Source organism: Macaca thibetana, chromosome 3 (assembly GCF_024542745.1).
Source record: "Macaca thibetana thibetana isolate TM-01 chromosome 3, ASM2454274v1, whole genome shotgun sequence".
Classification (NCBI taxonomy): Eukaryota; Metazoa; Chordata; class Mammalia; order Primates; family Cercopithecidae; genus Macaca; species Macaca thibetana.
In genome coordinates this window covers 32,510,395-32,528,959 of record NC_065580.1, presented here as the reverse complement: position 1 = coordinate 32,528,959, position 18,565 = coordinate 32,510,395, and the positions used below count along the sequence as shown (strand labels likewise).

The following is an 18,565-nucleotide window of genomic DNA, read 5'->3' as shown; positions in this document are numbered from 1 at the left end:
ACAGGCTCCCTATTTCCTCTCTCTTTAATGATACTGTTCTATGAACCAATGAATGTTTTCATTTGGAAAATAAGAAAGCATTGACATGTTATCTGAACTGTGGCTTCTTTAGTGGTGCCAAGGGAATAAATATGCTAATTCTCTGCTTTGAAGAATGTACTAGGTAAGGCCCATTACTTCACTGATCTCAGTGATTTCTATACCCAGGTGAGAAAAGGTTAATACTACATACCACAGGATATTTCATTATGCAAAAGTTTTGATTTAGGAATGTAATAGGGAATTTCAGTGACATGTTTTGATGTACTTTCAAATGGTAATTTTCATATTCCATTCTCCAAAGTTTAATTCATCATTTGTTAATTAACTCAAAGCAATTTACCTCAAACTATTGCTTGATTCTTCATAAAAGAAGCAGTTACTATGAAAAGCTACCACAGAAATCTTGAAATATTCACAAAGTCTTACACAAATAATGCTTTTAATATAGGAATAAAAGACAATCTTCCTCATATGCACACAAATGTACAAATACACATTCCTCAAAGAAATATTTCCTCAGAACATCAGCGCTTTCATAGAAGGAGCTAAAAAACAGCGGAAGTGCCAACTAGAAAGAGGAGTTTTCCCTAGCTTTAAAACTGGAACGAAACAACTCTCAACATTTGCAAAACATTCCTTTATTATTAGAAATAAATTATTTGTATAAAAAATTGCATGCATCAATCATTGCATTTATTTTTAGCACAACCCAGGGCTTCAATCCGGTCAGCCATTACAAGAAAGAGACTCATTGTCTTATACAAGTTGAACAATGTGGGACAGGAACGGGAGTTCTCACAATCACAGAAAAATACTTACAAGAATAACATCAGACATGATTTATTTCAACAGCATTTTTTTTTCACAAGCTAACATTAGTTTTCCTTTTGTGATTTTGTTTTTTAACTGCTCATGAGTAAGCAATACTTTAGCTTGACACTCATTGGTTTTATTGTATTAAACGGGTTTCTTCACTCCCCGTTTATTGATACTTTTGGCTCATGGCTAATTTTTGTTCCTTACAAGACTATTGATTTGATTGATTGTAGTCTATGGAGATCTCCAGGAGTGAATTTTTGCAGTCTCATGTTCATTGTTTAAGATCATATACCACATCTCTTCAGATTGTGTCATTTCCCTGTTTCAGATTGAATGATTGCTGTAGCTGATATATGTTGTCTTGGTAGAGGAAGCTGTTAAGATAAATGAGGACAACTTAAAATAGTATATAATAATACATCATTTTGTTAATATGATTTTAAAATTCAAGTCCTGTAATGACTTTTTTACAATACCCAGCTTTTACAGCATGTTATTCATTATTTTTAAACCATTCTCAGTCATGCACAGCGTGGCGACGTTTCAGCTCGACAGCAGACCACATTATATAAAGGTGGTCCCATAAGATTATAACGGAGCTGAAAAATTCCTATCACCCAGTGAACACATAACACAACACTTAACACAACGCATAATTCACATGTTTGTGGTTTGTTGTGTAAACAAATTTCCTATCCTGCCAGTCATGAAAAAGCATGGCACATACAATTATATACAGTACATAATACTTGATAATGATAACGAAAGACGATGTTACTGGTTGAAGTATTTACTACACTATACTTTTTATCATTATTTTAAAGTGCACTTCTTCTACTTATACATTAAAAAGATAACTGTAAAACAGCCTTAGGCAGGTCCTTCAGGGGTATTCTCGAATAAGGCATTGCTATTCCAAGAGATGACAGCTCAATGCTTGTTATTGCCCCTGAAGACCTTCCAGTGGAATCAGATGTGGAGGTGGAAGTGATATCGATAATCCTGACACTGTGGAGGCCTAGGCTAGCGTGTGTGTGTGTGTGTGTGTGTGTGTGTCTTAATTTTTAACACAAAACGTTTAAAAAGTAAAATGAATACATAAAAATAGAAAAAATTTTATCCTTGAGTAAGGGTATAAAGAAAATATTTTTTATAGCTGGACAATGTGTTTGTGTTTTAAGTTTTTATAACAAACAAGTCAAAATGTAAAAAGAATAAAAAGTTTATAAACTAAAAAGTTATAGAAGGCTAAAATAGTATATTATTGAAAAAGGAAATGTTTAAAATAAATTTAGTGTAGTCTAAGTATAGAGTTTTTATAATATCTACAGTGGCCGGGTGCGGAGGCTCACGCCTGTAATCCCAGCACTTTGGGAGGCCTAGGCGGGTGGATCATGAGGTCAGGAGTTCGAGACAAGCTTGACCAGCATGGTGAAATCCCGTCTCTACTAAAAATACAAAAATTAGCCGGGTGTGGTGGCACATGCCTGAATCCCAGCTACTCAGGAGGCTGAGGCAGGAGAATTGCTTGAACCGAGAGGCAAAGGTTGCAATTTACAGTACTGCCATGTCCTAGGCCTTCACATTCAATCACCCCTCATTCACTTAATGACCCAGGGCAACTTCCAGTCCTACAAGTTCCATTCATAGTGAGTGCCCTATTTACACGTATACCATTTTTATCTTGTATACTCTATTTTTACTGTGTCTTTACTATGTTTAGATACGTTTAGATATACAAATATCCATTGCATTACAATTGTGTACACAATTCAGGACAGTAACATGCTGTACAGGTTTGTAGCCTAGCTAGACTAGGCTATACCATATCGCCTGGGTATGTCGTAGGCTATACCATTTGGTTTGTGTAAGTACACTGAATGATGTTTGCACAAAGACAAAACTGCGTAACAACACATTTCCTAGAACATGTCATTAAGCAATGCATGACTGTAGTAAAAACTAAATAACAGCAGAAATAAAAATGCTGCAGCAATTTTAATATGTCAAAGTCAGTAGCCTCATTTATAGTATATAGATATTTACTAGAAAACTAAAAATATAAAAGTGCTAATCTTTAATGTTTTGGTAAAATTTTGCATTTGTGTATATGTAAAATGAAAGAACAGACCAATTATCTGCCCTACAAAATACAAAAAATATTTTTTACTACCTATGTCAAAGACCTCAATTCTTAGAGGCTGATGTAATGACCAAAAAAGTTAAGTAATTATAATTAGCTGTCCTATGAGAATGAATACATCTTCCACTTAAAAATACACAATAATCTTAGACTCTAGAGGTAAACATGCTAAAATATCAAATATATAGAATGGTAAATATGTGAATTGCCATTGCATATTTATGGTTTCTTTTGGTTTCATCAAATGGAGACAAATGAAGATATTTAAGAAAATGAAGACTCTGAAAAGAAATGTTTAATCGTTCTGTTACCAACATACTATAAAGTAAAACTCATTATTGTAAGACCATTACAGAGATATTATGCCAAAATATACTCATGCCTAAGATTCTGGAGAATATAAATCTAAATTCAAATAATTCCTTTGTATTTTTGAAAGATGTGATGCAATGAATCTCTGTCCTAAAATTCAAATGTGATGTCCTATTTTTTTGTGTAATTCTGGAATGAATAACGGTAAGATAAAAGATATTTTAAAAAGCAAAGAATGTATGTGTTTCAATACATGAATCCAATTCAGGATGAAACAGATTTTTAGAAAATAATGTATTTATTGAACATCGAATAAGACTAGAAATTGTAAAGTTCCTCCTCTGAAATAACTGACAATCAGACTCATTCCATTGTAGTGACACTATTGATGGACTAGACAAGTTCTTACCAGAGACCAAGTTCATACAAAATTCACAACCACTAAAATTAACTCAGATAGCCCTAAGAAGTGCTACTACAGATGTGTTCTGTTATTTTTTATTTCATTGAATATTATGAGCTTCAGGCTAAAAATAGTTGACATATTTGCTTATCTTATCCACATTGCTTACCCTTCTAAGCTATTACTGTGGCACAGTGCAAAGGAAGTAGACTTTAGACCTGGTTTTGAACTACATTCTAGTCCCTGCAAAATGAGTGGAAAAAAAGTCATTGGGCCAGGTTACCGGGCCTCAGTTTTATCACTGGTTCAAAACCTACAATACTGAGTTCCTGTAAGGATGAAAGCAGAATAGACTGGGATGGAACAGCTGTAATCTGGAAGAATCAATACAGAGCCAGCCTCCCTCCCGCCCGCCCGTCCCTCCCTCCCTTCTTTCCTTCCTTCCTTCCTTCCTTCCTTCCTTCCTTCCTTCCTTCCTTCCTTCCTTCCTTCCTTCCTTTTCTTTCCATGAACCATACATGAGACCTAATGGAGTTGTACTTTCTACTTAACCTTTCCAAAGGTAAAACATTTGTTACATTTGGTTTGGTGTGAAGTGAAACACAATGATTTTCTATGATCACTCACTTTTACTTTTCATTTTTAATTTATATAATGCTCTCATATGCCTCTAAATTTCCTCTAAGAAAATAAAATCTGTTCTTTGGTTCTGTTTTTGAAGGACTTTAGTCTTCACAGACAAGGTGGAGAAAAATTGTCATAAGAGTGATAAAAATGACTGTTAAAAGGGTCATCCAACTTCCTGCACTGTTCAATATTTTCAACAATAACTAAAATGTAGGAAATGGTTATAAAATTTGTATATAGCTAGAAAAAGAATTATGGTTGAAATAGAATAACAAGAGCTGATAGATATTGAACAATATAGTTTTCAGAAGATGTCCATTCGACAGATGGCAGTTTGGATCAGACCAGTTTTAAGGATCTTTCCAACTTTGGGGATCTGTAGCTAATTAAAAATTTATATATTATTTTTTGAACTCTTAAACATTGTTTCTAGAAAGAAAGTGGTAGGATTCTATTGAGAATTGAGAATAGAATTCACAAAAGGACAGTAATGCTAATTTTTCTACTGGTTAGAAAAGGAAGTGTAAGGCTCTGGAAACAGATGATTTAGTCAACATGAAAGCAATGATAAGGGACAAACTTTGTGGGTGGCAGATATCTCGCAAGAATCTTTATCCCAGAAGTACTATAGAGCAAAATGAATCAGAGATGTACAGATGAGTTCATAGGGAGATTTTTTTCACAGTGGTGATGAATATGCTCATATGAAAATCAGTTTTTGAGCACAGCAACAGTAAATTAATTTCCTTGTGTGCACCACACTGTGTTCATAAGCTAGAGAAAACAAATCTACCTCCAGCAGCAGCTGTTTTCATGAATTATTCATGAACATAGCTTAAAGAATACTATGTACAGCATTTGTTAATTGGGTACAGTTGGCAAAATTCATATGTATCAACTTTGTTTCTAACTCCCATCACACTCTGTTGTGAAATAACACTTGACCTTTTTTAAAAATGTAAACTATAGTCTGCAAATTCAGCAACTAACATGGCATTCATTGGTTTCCCATCCAGCTTCATATTACTTACATTTATTCTGTGTAACTTTAGAAACTTTAAAATCTTGGACACAAATTTACCCTTTCATTGTAGAATGGCCATGTAAGTGAACAAAGGTTAAAAATGGTGACCTGGAGTAGGATTGTGGAAGGATGTGTAAAGATGTCATACATCTTTCTCTCCTGAATGAGTACACCATAATCACTTTACTTGGGCCCAACTTATTCAAACCAAATTATACTCCTGTAAAAGATCAATGCACTAAAATCTCCAAAGTACAATTAAACCTTTTTTTTTAGGCAGTAATTGATATTATCTTGATTTACTTTTTGACTTTACCTGACCTTCTAAAAGTGAGCATCTGACTCCTCCAGAATATTATAGGCTTACCCACCAAATAGGCCTTGTTTTTGCAGTCTTTCATACTTATTTTAGAGAAAATAGAGAAATACATGCATGCTATATAATTTCCATTTCAACTCAACATTAACAGGAAATAACCAAAGGAAAACAGTGTATGTATGAGATTTACTTCAACAATATGAGATTAGTTCCTATCAATACTGAGAATTTTGTTTTTCAGGGCATCTATTTATTCTTTAAAGTGTTGAAAAAGTTTATTAAATTTTTTCTCCACCACTTTCCAAAGGTGAGTCTGGATGACTGGTATTTATATTACTCTAAGTTTGGTTCTTTTATTTGGCAACCATATTTTATAAAGTTTTCTGGATTGTTGCTAAAAAAAAAAAACAAAACAAAAAAAAACAAAAAACAGAGATCGAGAAAAACAGGTATAACAATAGACTCTGGTGAGTCATACTGAGACATGCCAGTGTTCAAATTATATCACTGGCCAACAGCAGTTTATTGGCATCCTATAATAGGTTTCAACTTCCTACACTGATGTTCTCAAGGTAGGAATAAAGATAAAATTCTGTCCTCAAATCGCAAGCATTGTACTTTGATGCCTTTAACGGCAATTATGAAATAGGTTTATCATTAGTAAACTGCTTACCTATACTCAGAGATGATTGTAATGATTTGTTACTAAAGCCCATCCTTACCTTGCTTCTCATATTTCTTACTTCACAAGGTTTCATGTTTGCAGAAAGGTGAATATGTGGGGGGCGTTTGTGAAATTCTTGTAAAGTTCATTTCTCTACATGTGACTAAATTTGGTATTGGTGACCTGAAGGTAATCTTTTTAGAACCAATCTGGCTAATGATTCCAGGTAAGCTGACAGTAACTGAAACCAATATGTCTAATTAAGCAATGCTAATTAACTATCACGGGATAGTTCTGTGTATGGTAAATTAGAGTAGACAATGTTCATCCAGAAATCTTGATGGAAAAGAAGGTTTGTAGATGGAATGTAGACCATAAGTTGCTACAATAATTAAACCAAATAAAATTATTTTTTAGTTTTTTCTTGTATTTAGTGTCAAAAGTATAGAGAATAGGGGATACAGACTGCTGGATGAATATGAGAGGAAGAGAATATTTTTGCATAGGAATTTGTCCTTAATTACTGAATGCCTGGGCAGGTGTGGTAACTCACACCTGTAATCCTAGCACTTTTGGAGACTTAGGTGGGAGGATCACTTGAGCCTAGGAGTTAGAGACCAGCCTAGGCAACATAGTGAGACCCTGCCTCTACAAAACAAACAAACAAACAAAATTAGCTGGGCATGGTGGCACATGACTGCAGTCCTAGCTATTTGGAAGTCTGAGGTGGGAGGATCACTTGAGCCCAGGAGGTAGAGGCTGCAGTTAGCCTAGATCATACCACTGCACTCCAGCCTGGGCAACAGAGCAAGCTCCTGCTTCAAACAGAAAAAACAAATATTGAATACCTATGCTATATTCCAAAAGACTGGAAGCCACTCTAACACAAGTACCTTTGCTTTTCTTTCTTTTTTGATTCATCTGTAGAACCTAGTAAGGTAAAGTTGTAATGTTTACCATATTCAGCTTTCTGGTATTTTACCATACAAATCTTCAATCTATATTTGCCACTCTTTCATAGATACCAAAATGGGCTTCAATAGATCAGTTAAATTCTACTGGTTGAGCACAGATTTCTGTGTATTGTTATCATGTGCTCCTTCCTGGGTGGACTGTAGAGAAGAAAATAGGTAAAGAAAATAAAAAAATAGAAAGGTGGCTGTAGAAAATATTCTATTTCCAGGATCATGAGCCTTTTAAGAAGAACTTTAATTATCTTAATAAATCCAAGAAGTGAAGTCAAGGGAAGCCCTCAGGAAGCCCAAGGAAAGGGGACCACGTGGGACAAACAAGTATTGACTGTGACTTAACTAAATGTATTGGCTAACTAGAGTTCTCATTTCCCTAAAGGCACAAATAACATCATTTATTTGTGTAAGATCTGTAGTAGCATATTCCATAAATATCAGTAAACTATTGATACTATAAAAAGCACCCAATATTGAACAAGAAAAATTGTGGAATTGTTTCTAAGTACTAAAATACAACTTTTATAAAAAGATGATGCTTTCAAATATCAAGTTTCATAATGCTTCAAAAGAAAGATATGAAATGTCATGCTTTGTAAAAGAGATTTTGTGAGCAAGTTTGTACTCTGTAGAACAGCCTCTCATCTTGAGACCATTTGCTTTTCACCAAATGGTTCTAAATGTGATGGTGTAACGGTATGTGGGTACCACCATGCCCCTGGAAACATGTAGCACAATCCCCAAGACTAGGAGAAGAATGTTCAACGTACATCTATTAGGAAGTGCTCCCGCTCTTGACCATCGGAAAGTCTACAGATGACTTACTGTTGGTTTCAAGACTCTCACAGAGTTCACTTTTCACCTCGCCATTTGGTCTGTCATTTCCTTTTTGGATCAGTTTGCTTTGCATGGTGGCAGCTGTCACCACAGCCTTGAAGCTCCTTTTGCGTTTTTGAACATTCTGTTCTGGATGAAAAATTATAATATAAACCTTGGGCATATAGAGCATGCCCAGAGACACTGAAGCACTTAAACTCATGGAGACAGTAAGTGTTGTTGTCTGGATGTACATCTGAGGGGAGAAAAAAAAAAGAATAACTATTGGTAAGCCTAACAGTAGGAGATAAAGCAAATAACATACCATTTTCTAAAATTGTTTCAGCTTCTCTGCTAAAGGCACATTAAAAGGCATTTATTGAAATTGTCCTTAATTACAGTCAACGATTCCTGTTATCCTAACCTGCAAATGTAAATGAGTAAGGTTATTTTTTAAACTGAACCCAATTTCTTAAAATAAAAATACAAACAACCAAGCTGGTGGAGCTTATTTTCCTTTTTAGATTATAAATAAATATACGTAAGGAAGGCGACCAAACCAATCTGGCAAAACACTAACACTTAATGCCACGCAGACCTTCTTTAGAAGGTACTAGTGGGCCAAGTGTTATTTTAGCAATAAGTTTAACCCAGAAGGTAAGTATATATAGTGAAATAGAGTGGGAGTGCAACATTCCAGATAATCACTACTACACACCAGTGCTTGAATAATGCTAGTGGTTGCATCTTCACATCATTACATAATTCCAACTACCAAATATAATAAATCACAAGCATGTCATAAGGGCTGGATTTTTTTTTAACAATCCCTCGAAAGAACACTTCCAGAAGGTTCTCAATGATAGCATCATATCAAAATAAGTCAATTGCTTTTAAGAAATATGTAAGATCTCCTCACTCCAAGATATAGGCACTGGGGATATGGTCCTGGACACTGCATTCTGAAATTCTCCCCTGGTGCTCATTGCTTGCCCTTATCCCACTGAAATTGACTGCTCTGATACTTACGGACAGAGGGATCTTTCTGGAAGGCTTTGCTTTCTACAACCTAGAGGTTAAGATTCTGAAAAAAACCAAAGCTAACATCACTGCTTTGGCTTTTTCTTTTTGATTATGGTATGGAAGCAGAAACAGCAGTATTTCCTTCTTTACAAACAGAAACAAAAACCTTTGATCTGGTTCCGTTTTTCATGTCCTGAGCTCAAAATAGAATTTTCCCCAAATAAGTTGGGATACTGAGGCCACGGAGAAACCACATCTTAAGACTGTAAACAGATTCTCCCTTTGTCATATCTACAACCCTCGTTAATAGATCTGTTCACTCTATTTACATCGCTGAATATTCTAATCCTGATTAGTTGGATTTTTAAAATATGTTTTAATCTGTTATTCTTGCTAAAATGTATCATACTAGTTAGATTTCATCTGGCAGTCCTCAAGATCAAACTAATTGTGTCCTTTTTAATGAAGGAACAACAGCAAAAAACAAAAAACAAAAAAAAAATTCACCCTCAAGGGCAAATAACTGAATCAGCATTAGTGTTGCCTTTTCCTAGAGCAGAAGGTTTCCCTTAACAGATGGCAAAACCTTGAGGTAAAGAACTGTCCAAACCATGAGCAGGATGTGAGGCACAAGTTAAGAGACTGTCTTTGGATATAAAATCATATCATGCACATTGCTGAATTTACCGTCCAATTCATCTACCACTAAGGCTGTCCTTGCATAAGAGACCATTGTAAGCCTGGAAAACCCTTTAACAAGATTTACTACAAAGTTTACATGATTTACTACAATTAAGATCATCCCAATGAAACAGGAATATGTATCTTTACAGCTCATAAATCTCCCTAAGCTTTGCCATCTACTTTTAAGCAACCTGTTATTGTAAACATTCCTAAGCTTCTCTAGTGTTGGTTAATCTTTTTTGAATTCCTGCTTATTTTCAAGCTAGTATTGCTGCAACAATCTACATAGAAAATGCACTGCAGAGAGAGGACATAAAGGTAAGAAAAGAATGTGGCAAAGTACAAACCACACCCATACATGTTCCAACGCCATTCAAAGAAAACCATCAGTTTTGTTCCAGTCAGACTCTTTCACATCAATTTAGCCTAAAAATAGACAAACAAATCTAGCGTTGAAACAGCCATAAAATGATGGGAACACCTATACTGACTAGTTGGATTTTTTAAATGTGCCTTAATCTGTTAGTCTTGCTAACATGTATAGTACCTGTCCAAATAGTATAAAAATATTTTTGTAATAAACATCCTGTAAGTTTTCTCTGCTACCAAAAATATAAATGATAATAGTCTTCTCTTATTTGGAATAACTTCTGCGATATATAGTAAATTTAATCCTGCTAGATATTAGACATGAAGAGGACTCTGGAATGCTAGCTTCCTCGTTAAATAAATTACCGCAATCTATCCTTTTGGCAAGCCAACTCAATGAAAGATGTAATAAACACAGACATTAGAATCAAATAGTACCATGGTTAGTGTAGCAAGCTCTTCATTAGATGCTATACTTTCAAATTATACCAAAATGCTGATCTTGATTATGTACTTTCTTAAAACAGCTTCTGAAAATTTTTAATGTGAGTTTAATACAGGAAAGGCATCTAACAAAATCCTTAGCAAACTAACACAAGAATAGAAAACTAAATACCGCTCATTCTCACTTGTAAGTGGGAGCTAAATGATGAAAACACATGGAGACATAGAGGGGAACAACACACACTGGGGCCTTTTGGAGGGTGGAGGGTGTGAGGAGGGAGAGGATCAGGAAAAATCATAACGGGTACTAGGCTTAATACATGGGTGATAAAAGTAATCTGTACGACAAACCCCTATGACACAAGTTTACCTATATAACAAACCTGCACTTGTATCCCTGAACTTAAAATACAAGTTAAAAAAATCCACAAAATCATACCCTAAAGTCCACAACCTTACAGTGGTCTAGCATTTGTTACAGGACCATGGACTATGTATGATTACACTGAGTTTTTGAAATTCATCTTTGAGAAAGTCATACATGTCATAACCTCAATGAAACAAGCAAAGAAATATAAATGCCACCTACTGTCATTCTAGAGAAACTCAATCCTTAATAGCATGGATTATAGAATTCTGAATATCTCCCATATTTAATAAGAAGTTAAGAGACTACGTTTAACATTGGAAAATGAGCTCTTGATTTTTTAAAATGCATGGATTTTTGTATACCTATAGAAAATTCTAATTGCTTGAGCCATACAGGAACATAAAAGTTAAAAAAAAAAATCCACACAATCATATTGTGTGATAAAATAATCTGTACAACAAACCCCCATGACACAAGTTTACCTGTATAACAAACCTGTACTTGTATCCCTGAACTTAAAATAAAAGTTAAAACACACACACACAAATCATACCCTAAAGTCCGCAACCTCACAGTGGCCTAGCATTTCTTAGAGGGCCGTGGAAGGAATATGTTCCAGTAGACTGGGTATGAACTCTAGAACCACTACTTATATACATTTTTTTAAAAGATAAAGTTTACAGCTAAACTCTAGAGTTACTTTCTGGGTGATAAAAGCCCCAAACCAACCCACCAGACTACAATCCAAACTAATGAATCTTCCCTGGTTATTGGACAAATACGTTATTTTCTTCTCTGAACAGTAAGTTCTTATCTATGTCACGGGGTGGGTTTGGCAGTAATACTTTTCTCATAGAGGAGTTACAGGGTTACAAGAGAATGATATAAAATCTCTTATAGATACAAGATAGCTCAAGAAACATTCTTTACCCTACAACTTTGCATCTAAATAGACACTAACAAAGTATCCTTCCAGGTGTATAGGGCAAAGGAGGGACCAATTAGACACTTATTCAAACCAGACAGTTTTGTTTAGAGAAGAGCTGATAGCCAGGCTCTGACTACATGATGTCGAGAAAAAGGCCTTTGTAATCTCACTTCAATGTAGACAGAATAAAATTTTGTCCAAATGTGAACTCAAGACCATATTTATTGCCTGGGCCACATTCTTAGAATAATATAACAGCTCTTTATCTCAAAGTTACAGCTCATCAGAATGCAGAAGGGGACTGTATTAACTCCCACTAGCCCACAAAAATTCAAGAGATGCTAGCAATGATACTGGATATATGTTAATAATAATCTTCTCTTTCCCAGCCTGCTCTTATGTGCTCCCTCCTGGCCCTGTCACTCCAAAATACTAACACGCAGAGGATGGGGACTATCTTTTTTATCACACGCACTGATGGCTTGTTACTCTGCCTCCACGCCCCATGGACATTTTGAACCTGAAGCAGTCAGATGCACTGAAGCAGATTTAAGCAATCTCTAGATAAGCCAGGGGTTAGCTGTGGCAATGGAGCATACTAATACGAAATTTTTTCTGGGACCTATTACGGTTACCTCTTCAAACTCTGAATAGGCCATTTGTACATATCAAGGTCTACTCAATGTAGGTCATGACGTGGAATCATTTAGACTCCGGGAAGAGTGAGGAGGGAGAAGAGCATATTTTTCCAGGATAAAGGTCAGTCTTTTGCTTTCAACCAGCTACCAGTGCACAGACCGCCACAGACTCTGACATCCAACCCGGTATGTTTGCAACCCCTTAGCAACTAAGGTAAACTATTATGAAATCTAACACTCAAAGCAACCTTATGTCACGTGATAAGAAACAGATTCAGTATTTATTCCTGAATATTTCTGCGATGGTTTAATCTTCCCACTTTGTTTTAGTCACCAGGTTCTGTTTGGCTGCTTTGCATATCACTTGACCAGTTAGAAAGCTACACTCACACTGACAGCCTGTATTTCTCTGCTTCTGTTTCTACTTCCTCATCTGTATGTCTGCCAAAGTGAAACTTGCATCAAAAAATGGGTTTTCTTTTGCTTTTTAGCAGACAATGGACTTCAAAATACCATTTACTACTAGAAGTGATTTTTTTTTTTAAGATGAAGAAGTTTATAGAGAAACTGGAGTTGCCCTGTGGGTGGTAACACCCCAAATCAATCTGTCATGCAAAAGTCCAAACTCATAAAATTCCCCTAGCAATTGAAAATTGCAAAAACCAGAGGCAACCATTCAGCTTTGCTGGATGAGCCTGGAACCACGACCAAGCTCATATCAAACGTTTTTATTTTGTTCCTGTCTTGTTTACATTAAATATCTTCCTAGTTTTACTACTTAGTCCTTTTCTCTATGTCTCTTGCTCACTTGCTGATCATATTTAGAATTATACACTTAAACCAAGACAGGCTTCATGGGTGTGCACTTGTACACTAGACCCTGTACTAGGAGGACCCCATGCTTGGTTTAATGCTCTGCTGTGAATGTTTTGAAGTCTGTAATAATTGTTAGACTCCTGCATTTTCATTTCTTACTGGACTCCACAAACTATATAGCTAGTCCTCTTTTAAAAATCACTTATACACTGACAAATTCCAGGCTTTTCTTAGGAAGGGCATTTGCCTTTTGGGTCACTCTCTTCGGTGTCTGACAGCATCTGCAACGTAACAAGCCTCTGATTCCCAATCTTCATCCCTAAACTTGATCTCCCAGTGGTCTACCTTACCTCATTAATTCCATGCTTCTAGTTCTTGGGGAGGGGGCAGACAGGGAACTTGAAATTGTCTTTTACTTCTTTTTTATACTTCCACCCGATCTATGGCCAAATCCTATTGATTCTACCTTCAAAATTTGCTCAGAACGTTCAGCATGTCTCCACTGGTGTTACATTGCTCAGAACCATCATCATCTCTCATTTGGATCAGTACCACAACTGTCCTAGTGTTCTCTTTCCTGCTGCCCTTGCTCTCTTCTGTGTGAGCATTTGATTGATCCTAACACAGAAGCTAGAATAATCCCATTATCCATAAACCAAATTAGGTCACTCCTACTCTCCAAAGCCTACTCTCCAATGACATCCCATTGATGATATCTTTACAATGCTCCACAAGATCTTCTGAGAACTCCTCTGGTTTACTCTTTTTTTAAAACTCATTCTCTTCCACCCATACTGGCTCCCTGGCTGATCTTGGAACATACCAGGCATGCTTCTACTTTGAGACTTTTATATCTGGTGGCTTGCCTCTTCACTGCCTTCAGGTCTTTACTGAAATACTCCAGCTCAGTGAGACATTTCCTGAACACACCTCTGAAAATTGTAACCCCCAACCTTCTACCAGTATTCCTAGCTTTATCACACTCCTTAGTATCTAACACATTATATCCTAAAAGTCTATATACTTTACTTTAACATATGTGGTATCTGTTTCCCCTAGCTAGAATAAAGATTCCATGAATATTGGGAATTTTACTTGTGTTGTTCATGGCTGTAAACTCAGCACTTAGAAAACTGTCTGGATAACAGACATTCTCTATAATCTTTTGAGTTGGTGTGGGTTCATACTCCCAAATTTGGGTTCTAAGGAACATAACTCATGTATTTCCAAGAAGGAAAAAAACAACAGATACTAAAACTAGAAAACATCAGAAAACTGGAGGACTGGAAGACTCCATTCATTTTCATAGCGACCTCTAGGCTGGGAGAGAAATGTAATCTTGGGCAGATAAACATAATGCCCTTTTAAACAGTCAACTTGGTAATAATGGGCCATTTTGCTCTTGATGAGCAATGAACAGCATAATTCAAAGTCAGTGGTTTTCACTTTGGGAATAGGAGAGCTCTGAACTCTGCCCTCAATACCTTCCCAAGTTAACTGTATAACTGAGGGTCAGGCATTCACATTACTTCTAAGCTTTCAAAGACTTAAATCAAAGGATTTAATGAGACAACGTATACAAACACTAGCACAGAGCCTGGGATACATTAATTAATAACAGATAGCTCTTATTGTCATTATTTAACCTTGACAACCTGTTCTCTATTCATCTTCCTTTATTCTCCACACCAGAAACACTTAACGCTACTTCTCTCTCAAAATCAGCTTCAAGACTTTTAGCCTTTTTAACAGAACACACACACACACACACACACACACAAGCAAAAAGGTTTATTCATAAGGAAATATATGCTTGTGGGAAACTTTAGAGTCACCATAGCAAAGAATTATAGTCCAATTTAACTCTGGGAAAAATCACCGTCCTGAGCGTTGTGTTTCTCCTGTCAGGTAGAAATCACAGTGCTGCGGACCCAGCAGCAGGTCAGATACACTGCACTGTGTTTTCATTAGTAGAGGTGGAGACCAGTTGTCTGTAATCCATTTGCAGTCACTTATCACATCCCCTTTTGGCTCAGGACACATACTTGCAACATGAAGAGTCAAATCAAAAGCTCTGAATGAAGAACTGTGAAGGAAGACTATAGATGCAGAGCAGGGCTTCTTCTCCCTCCTGTGAGGTCTTTCTGAACCCTTCACCTTGGAACGATTGGGAGAGGTGGAAACCAGCTGAAGAGAATGATGCAGTATCAACCAACAAGCAGAATATCAGCTTCGCTAATGATAGGAAAGAACCATGTAAGTAAGCTCAAGATCTGTTAAAGAAGGAAAAACATCTATCTGATTTATAATGACTATAATTAAACATAAGTGATCTTTAATATTTGGATTAGTAAATAATTTGTTTTTATTAAAGCCTGATGGAAAATGTGAAAACAGAGTAAATTTTTAAAAGTATGGCATTATTAAATAAAATGTGGTCTTTGATTTTCAATTATTATATATGAGAATTATTTACAGAAATATAGTAAATAATCAGTGATGTTGCATTTTCTACTGGGATATGTATATGAAAATTAATACAAGGTGTCTACTCTCTCAGTGCTTATTAATTCCTCCTTTACAGGTATTTTTGCTCATGTTTCCTTCGTGCATTTCTGCTTTCATGGTACCTTTTGGCCCTGTATCACCGCAGCAGCATGGTCAGAATTGGGAATAAGAGTAATGGGGATGTCTTTAATTATTATCATTTGAACGGATATCAAAATATAACAAACAATATTTTCAGGTGCAGAACAAATAAATAAAAGTATAAATTAGTTTAGAAAGAAGCAAAGAAGAGGAAACAATTGTTTCAGGAACAAAACTTATCTCTGAACTATATTTTAAAGTATGTCTATCTCTATCTATCTGTCTATAGTTCTAGAAGCCAGGAAAAAAAGAAAATATGTTGAATCCTATATTTATCACTGCCTAGAGATGAAAGCTTTGCTAGAATTTAAATTTTAGGCTCAATAATAAATTCAGGTTGTGTTATCTAAGGAAAGCTGGTAAAATTATGAAAATGGTTTCAACTGTAGTTTTGCGAAAGGCACTAAATCTTGATCAAGTAGATATTTTCTCTGTAACCCTTTTTAAAGACAAAATAATTGATTCAGTAACTCAGTGCAGGTGCTTTTGTGGATGAACATGATGTTTTAAAAGTGTTATTTTTTTTTTTTCTGGTGATATCCCTTAATATAGGAGGAATCGAGAAGAATGGTGTTATGGGCTGAATCGTGTCTCCTCCAAAATTTGTATCTTGAAGGCCTAACCCCCAGTACCTCAGAATGTGACTGCATTTGAAGATGGGGTCTTTAAAGAGGTAATTAAGCTACAGTCAGGTCATTTTGGTGGTCCCTAATACCATATGACTGATGTGCTTATAAGAAGAAGAAACTGGGACATAAGCCACACAGAAGGAAGATCACATGATAATACAGGGCAAAAGATAGCCATCTACAAGCCATGGAGAGAGGCCTCGGAAGAAACCAAGCTTGTTGACACTTGGATCTCAGACTTCTAGTATCCAGCACTATGAGAAAATTAATTTCTGTTGTTTAAGCCACGCTGTGTATGATACTTAGTTATGCCAGTCCGGGAAAACTAATAGGAATGGGGAGTTAATATCACTGAAAAAGTTCTGAAAGTTCTGTGATAGTAGTTGGTTGTGGTTAAATACACCAATAGAATCTCAAAGATGTCTGGTATTGAATAAAACTATGAGTTTAGATACTGTACAAGAACTACAACCACAACATCTATCAATTATTGAGGATCAGGTACAGCATTATGCCAAAACTTTTATGCACTTATTTAACCCCTCACACTAATCCTGTAAGGTAGGAATGAATAAGTCTATTTTTGAGAATTACACAGTCACGAAGAAGTCATTTTTGAGACACAGTCATTTTTGAAAAGTCATACAATACATGAAAATAAAGTGTAGCTTCAAACTGAGGTTTCTCTAATTTGAAAGCCCATATCCTTACCACACACCATCTGGCCCCCATAAATACATCGAGAAGTGAAAGAGCAGGATTAATATGACTTGAGTCCTCTCCAAATCAGAAAAGCATCCTTTTGCTAATAGATTTGGACCAAATTTCTTCTAAATGATAGAGGCACAGTTAAAGCACTTCAATTAATATTTAGTTGTGCATTTAGAGGGTTTCTGCTGTTATTAATCAGCTACTTTCTTCATAAATAAAAACTTCATGTGGATCCTAGAGCAGCTCTGGCTTTCTTAGAACTGTATCTTGTTAAGCTTAACAAAATAATCTATCTGAGAATATGGGCCCGAAGAGCTGGATAAGTTACTCTTTTCAATGATGTTTAGCATTGAGTTTGCACTGGGCTGGAGCAGAAAAGTGTCTGATGAACCACTGACCACCAGAAGGAACAGGGATTCTCTATATTCAGAAGACAAATTGCCAGCACAGCGTTGCTGCATAGGCACCATTCCACCTCTATAGCACCAGAGACAGGCTATTGATAATACAGCAGGCAGGCCAAGTTGGATTCAAATATAGATGAACTGACAACCAAGAATTAGCAAATACTTGAGGAGAACCAAGACACCTTACAAAGAGAATAGTATAAACATACAAAAATAGATCCAATAGAGCTAAAGAAGGAAGACAGTTGAAATAACACTATTGCTATCTTAGAGAAGTTTTGAAAAAATAACAAATCCTTAAAAACGTCAAATAAATTCATAGAAGCTAGCATTTTAATCATTAAAATAGCATTAGGAGATATACCTAATGTAAATGACGAATTAATGGGTGCAGCACACCAACATGGCACATGTATACATATGTAACAAACCTGCATGTTGTGCTCGTGTACCCTAGAACTTAAAGTATAATCAAAAAATAAAATAAAATAAAATCTCAATAGATGAAGGACTTCTGATTCTGGCTATGGAGGAGTAGCTATAATCAAACCAAACCAACTTCTGATAATAACTATAAAACAATCATAAAGTTAAGAAAAAATAAGACTATTTGGAAGCATCAGAGGAGAACCAAGGTAGCCAGGACTCAGGGGGCCAAGATCTTAGGAAGGAAAAAGAAAGCACATTGACATATGTACAGCACTCTCCACTGCTTCTTATTCCCAGGTAACATACTGATTCTACATAGGAAAGACAGAAA

The 18,565-nt window shown here is 35.8% G+C and overlaps 1 protein-coding gene and 1 long non-coding RNA gene across 4 annotated transcripts in view; one reads left to right on the top strand and one right to left on the bottom strand.

Moving 5' to 3' along the window:
- Nucleotides 1–660: 660 nt before the first annotated feature.
- GRM8 (glutamate metabotropic receptor 8) overlaps nt 661–18,565 on the bottom strand; it is a 797,799-nt gene continuing 779,894 nt past the window's right edge. For 2 of the 3 annotated variants that reach the window (XM_050782557.1, XM_050782558.1), the window contains exons 10-11: nt 8,147–8,393; nt 661–1,235 (exon numbers count right to left, since the gene is read on the bottom strand). In XM_050782557.1, the coding sequence (XP_050638514.1) occupies nt 1,186–1,235; nt 8,147–8,393 (297 nt within the window). In that variant the 3' untranslated portion in view covers nt 661–1,185. Of the gene's footprint in view, nt 1,236–7,246; nt 7,284–8,146; nt 8,394–18,565 lie in introns of all 3 variants that reach the window. The other variant, XM_050782559.1, reaches the window with a different exon arrangement.
- Nucleotides 12,743–17,134, top strand: LOC126949792 (uncharacterized). Its single transcript, XR_007723965.1, has 3 exons — nt 12,743–12,779; nt 15,446–15,665; nt 16,611–17,134. It is a non-coding gene; the product is annotated as an uncharacterized LOC126949792 (long non-coding RNA).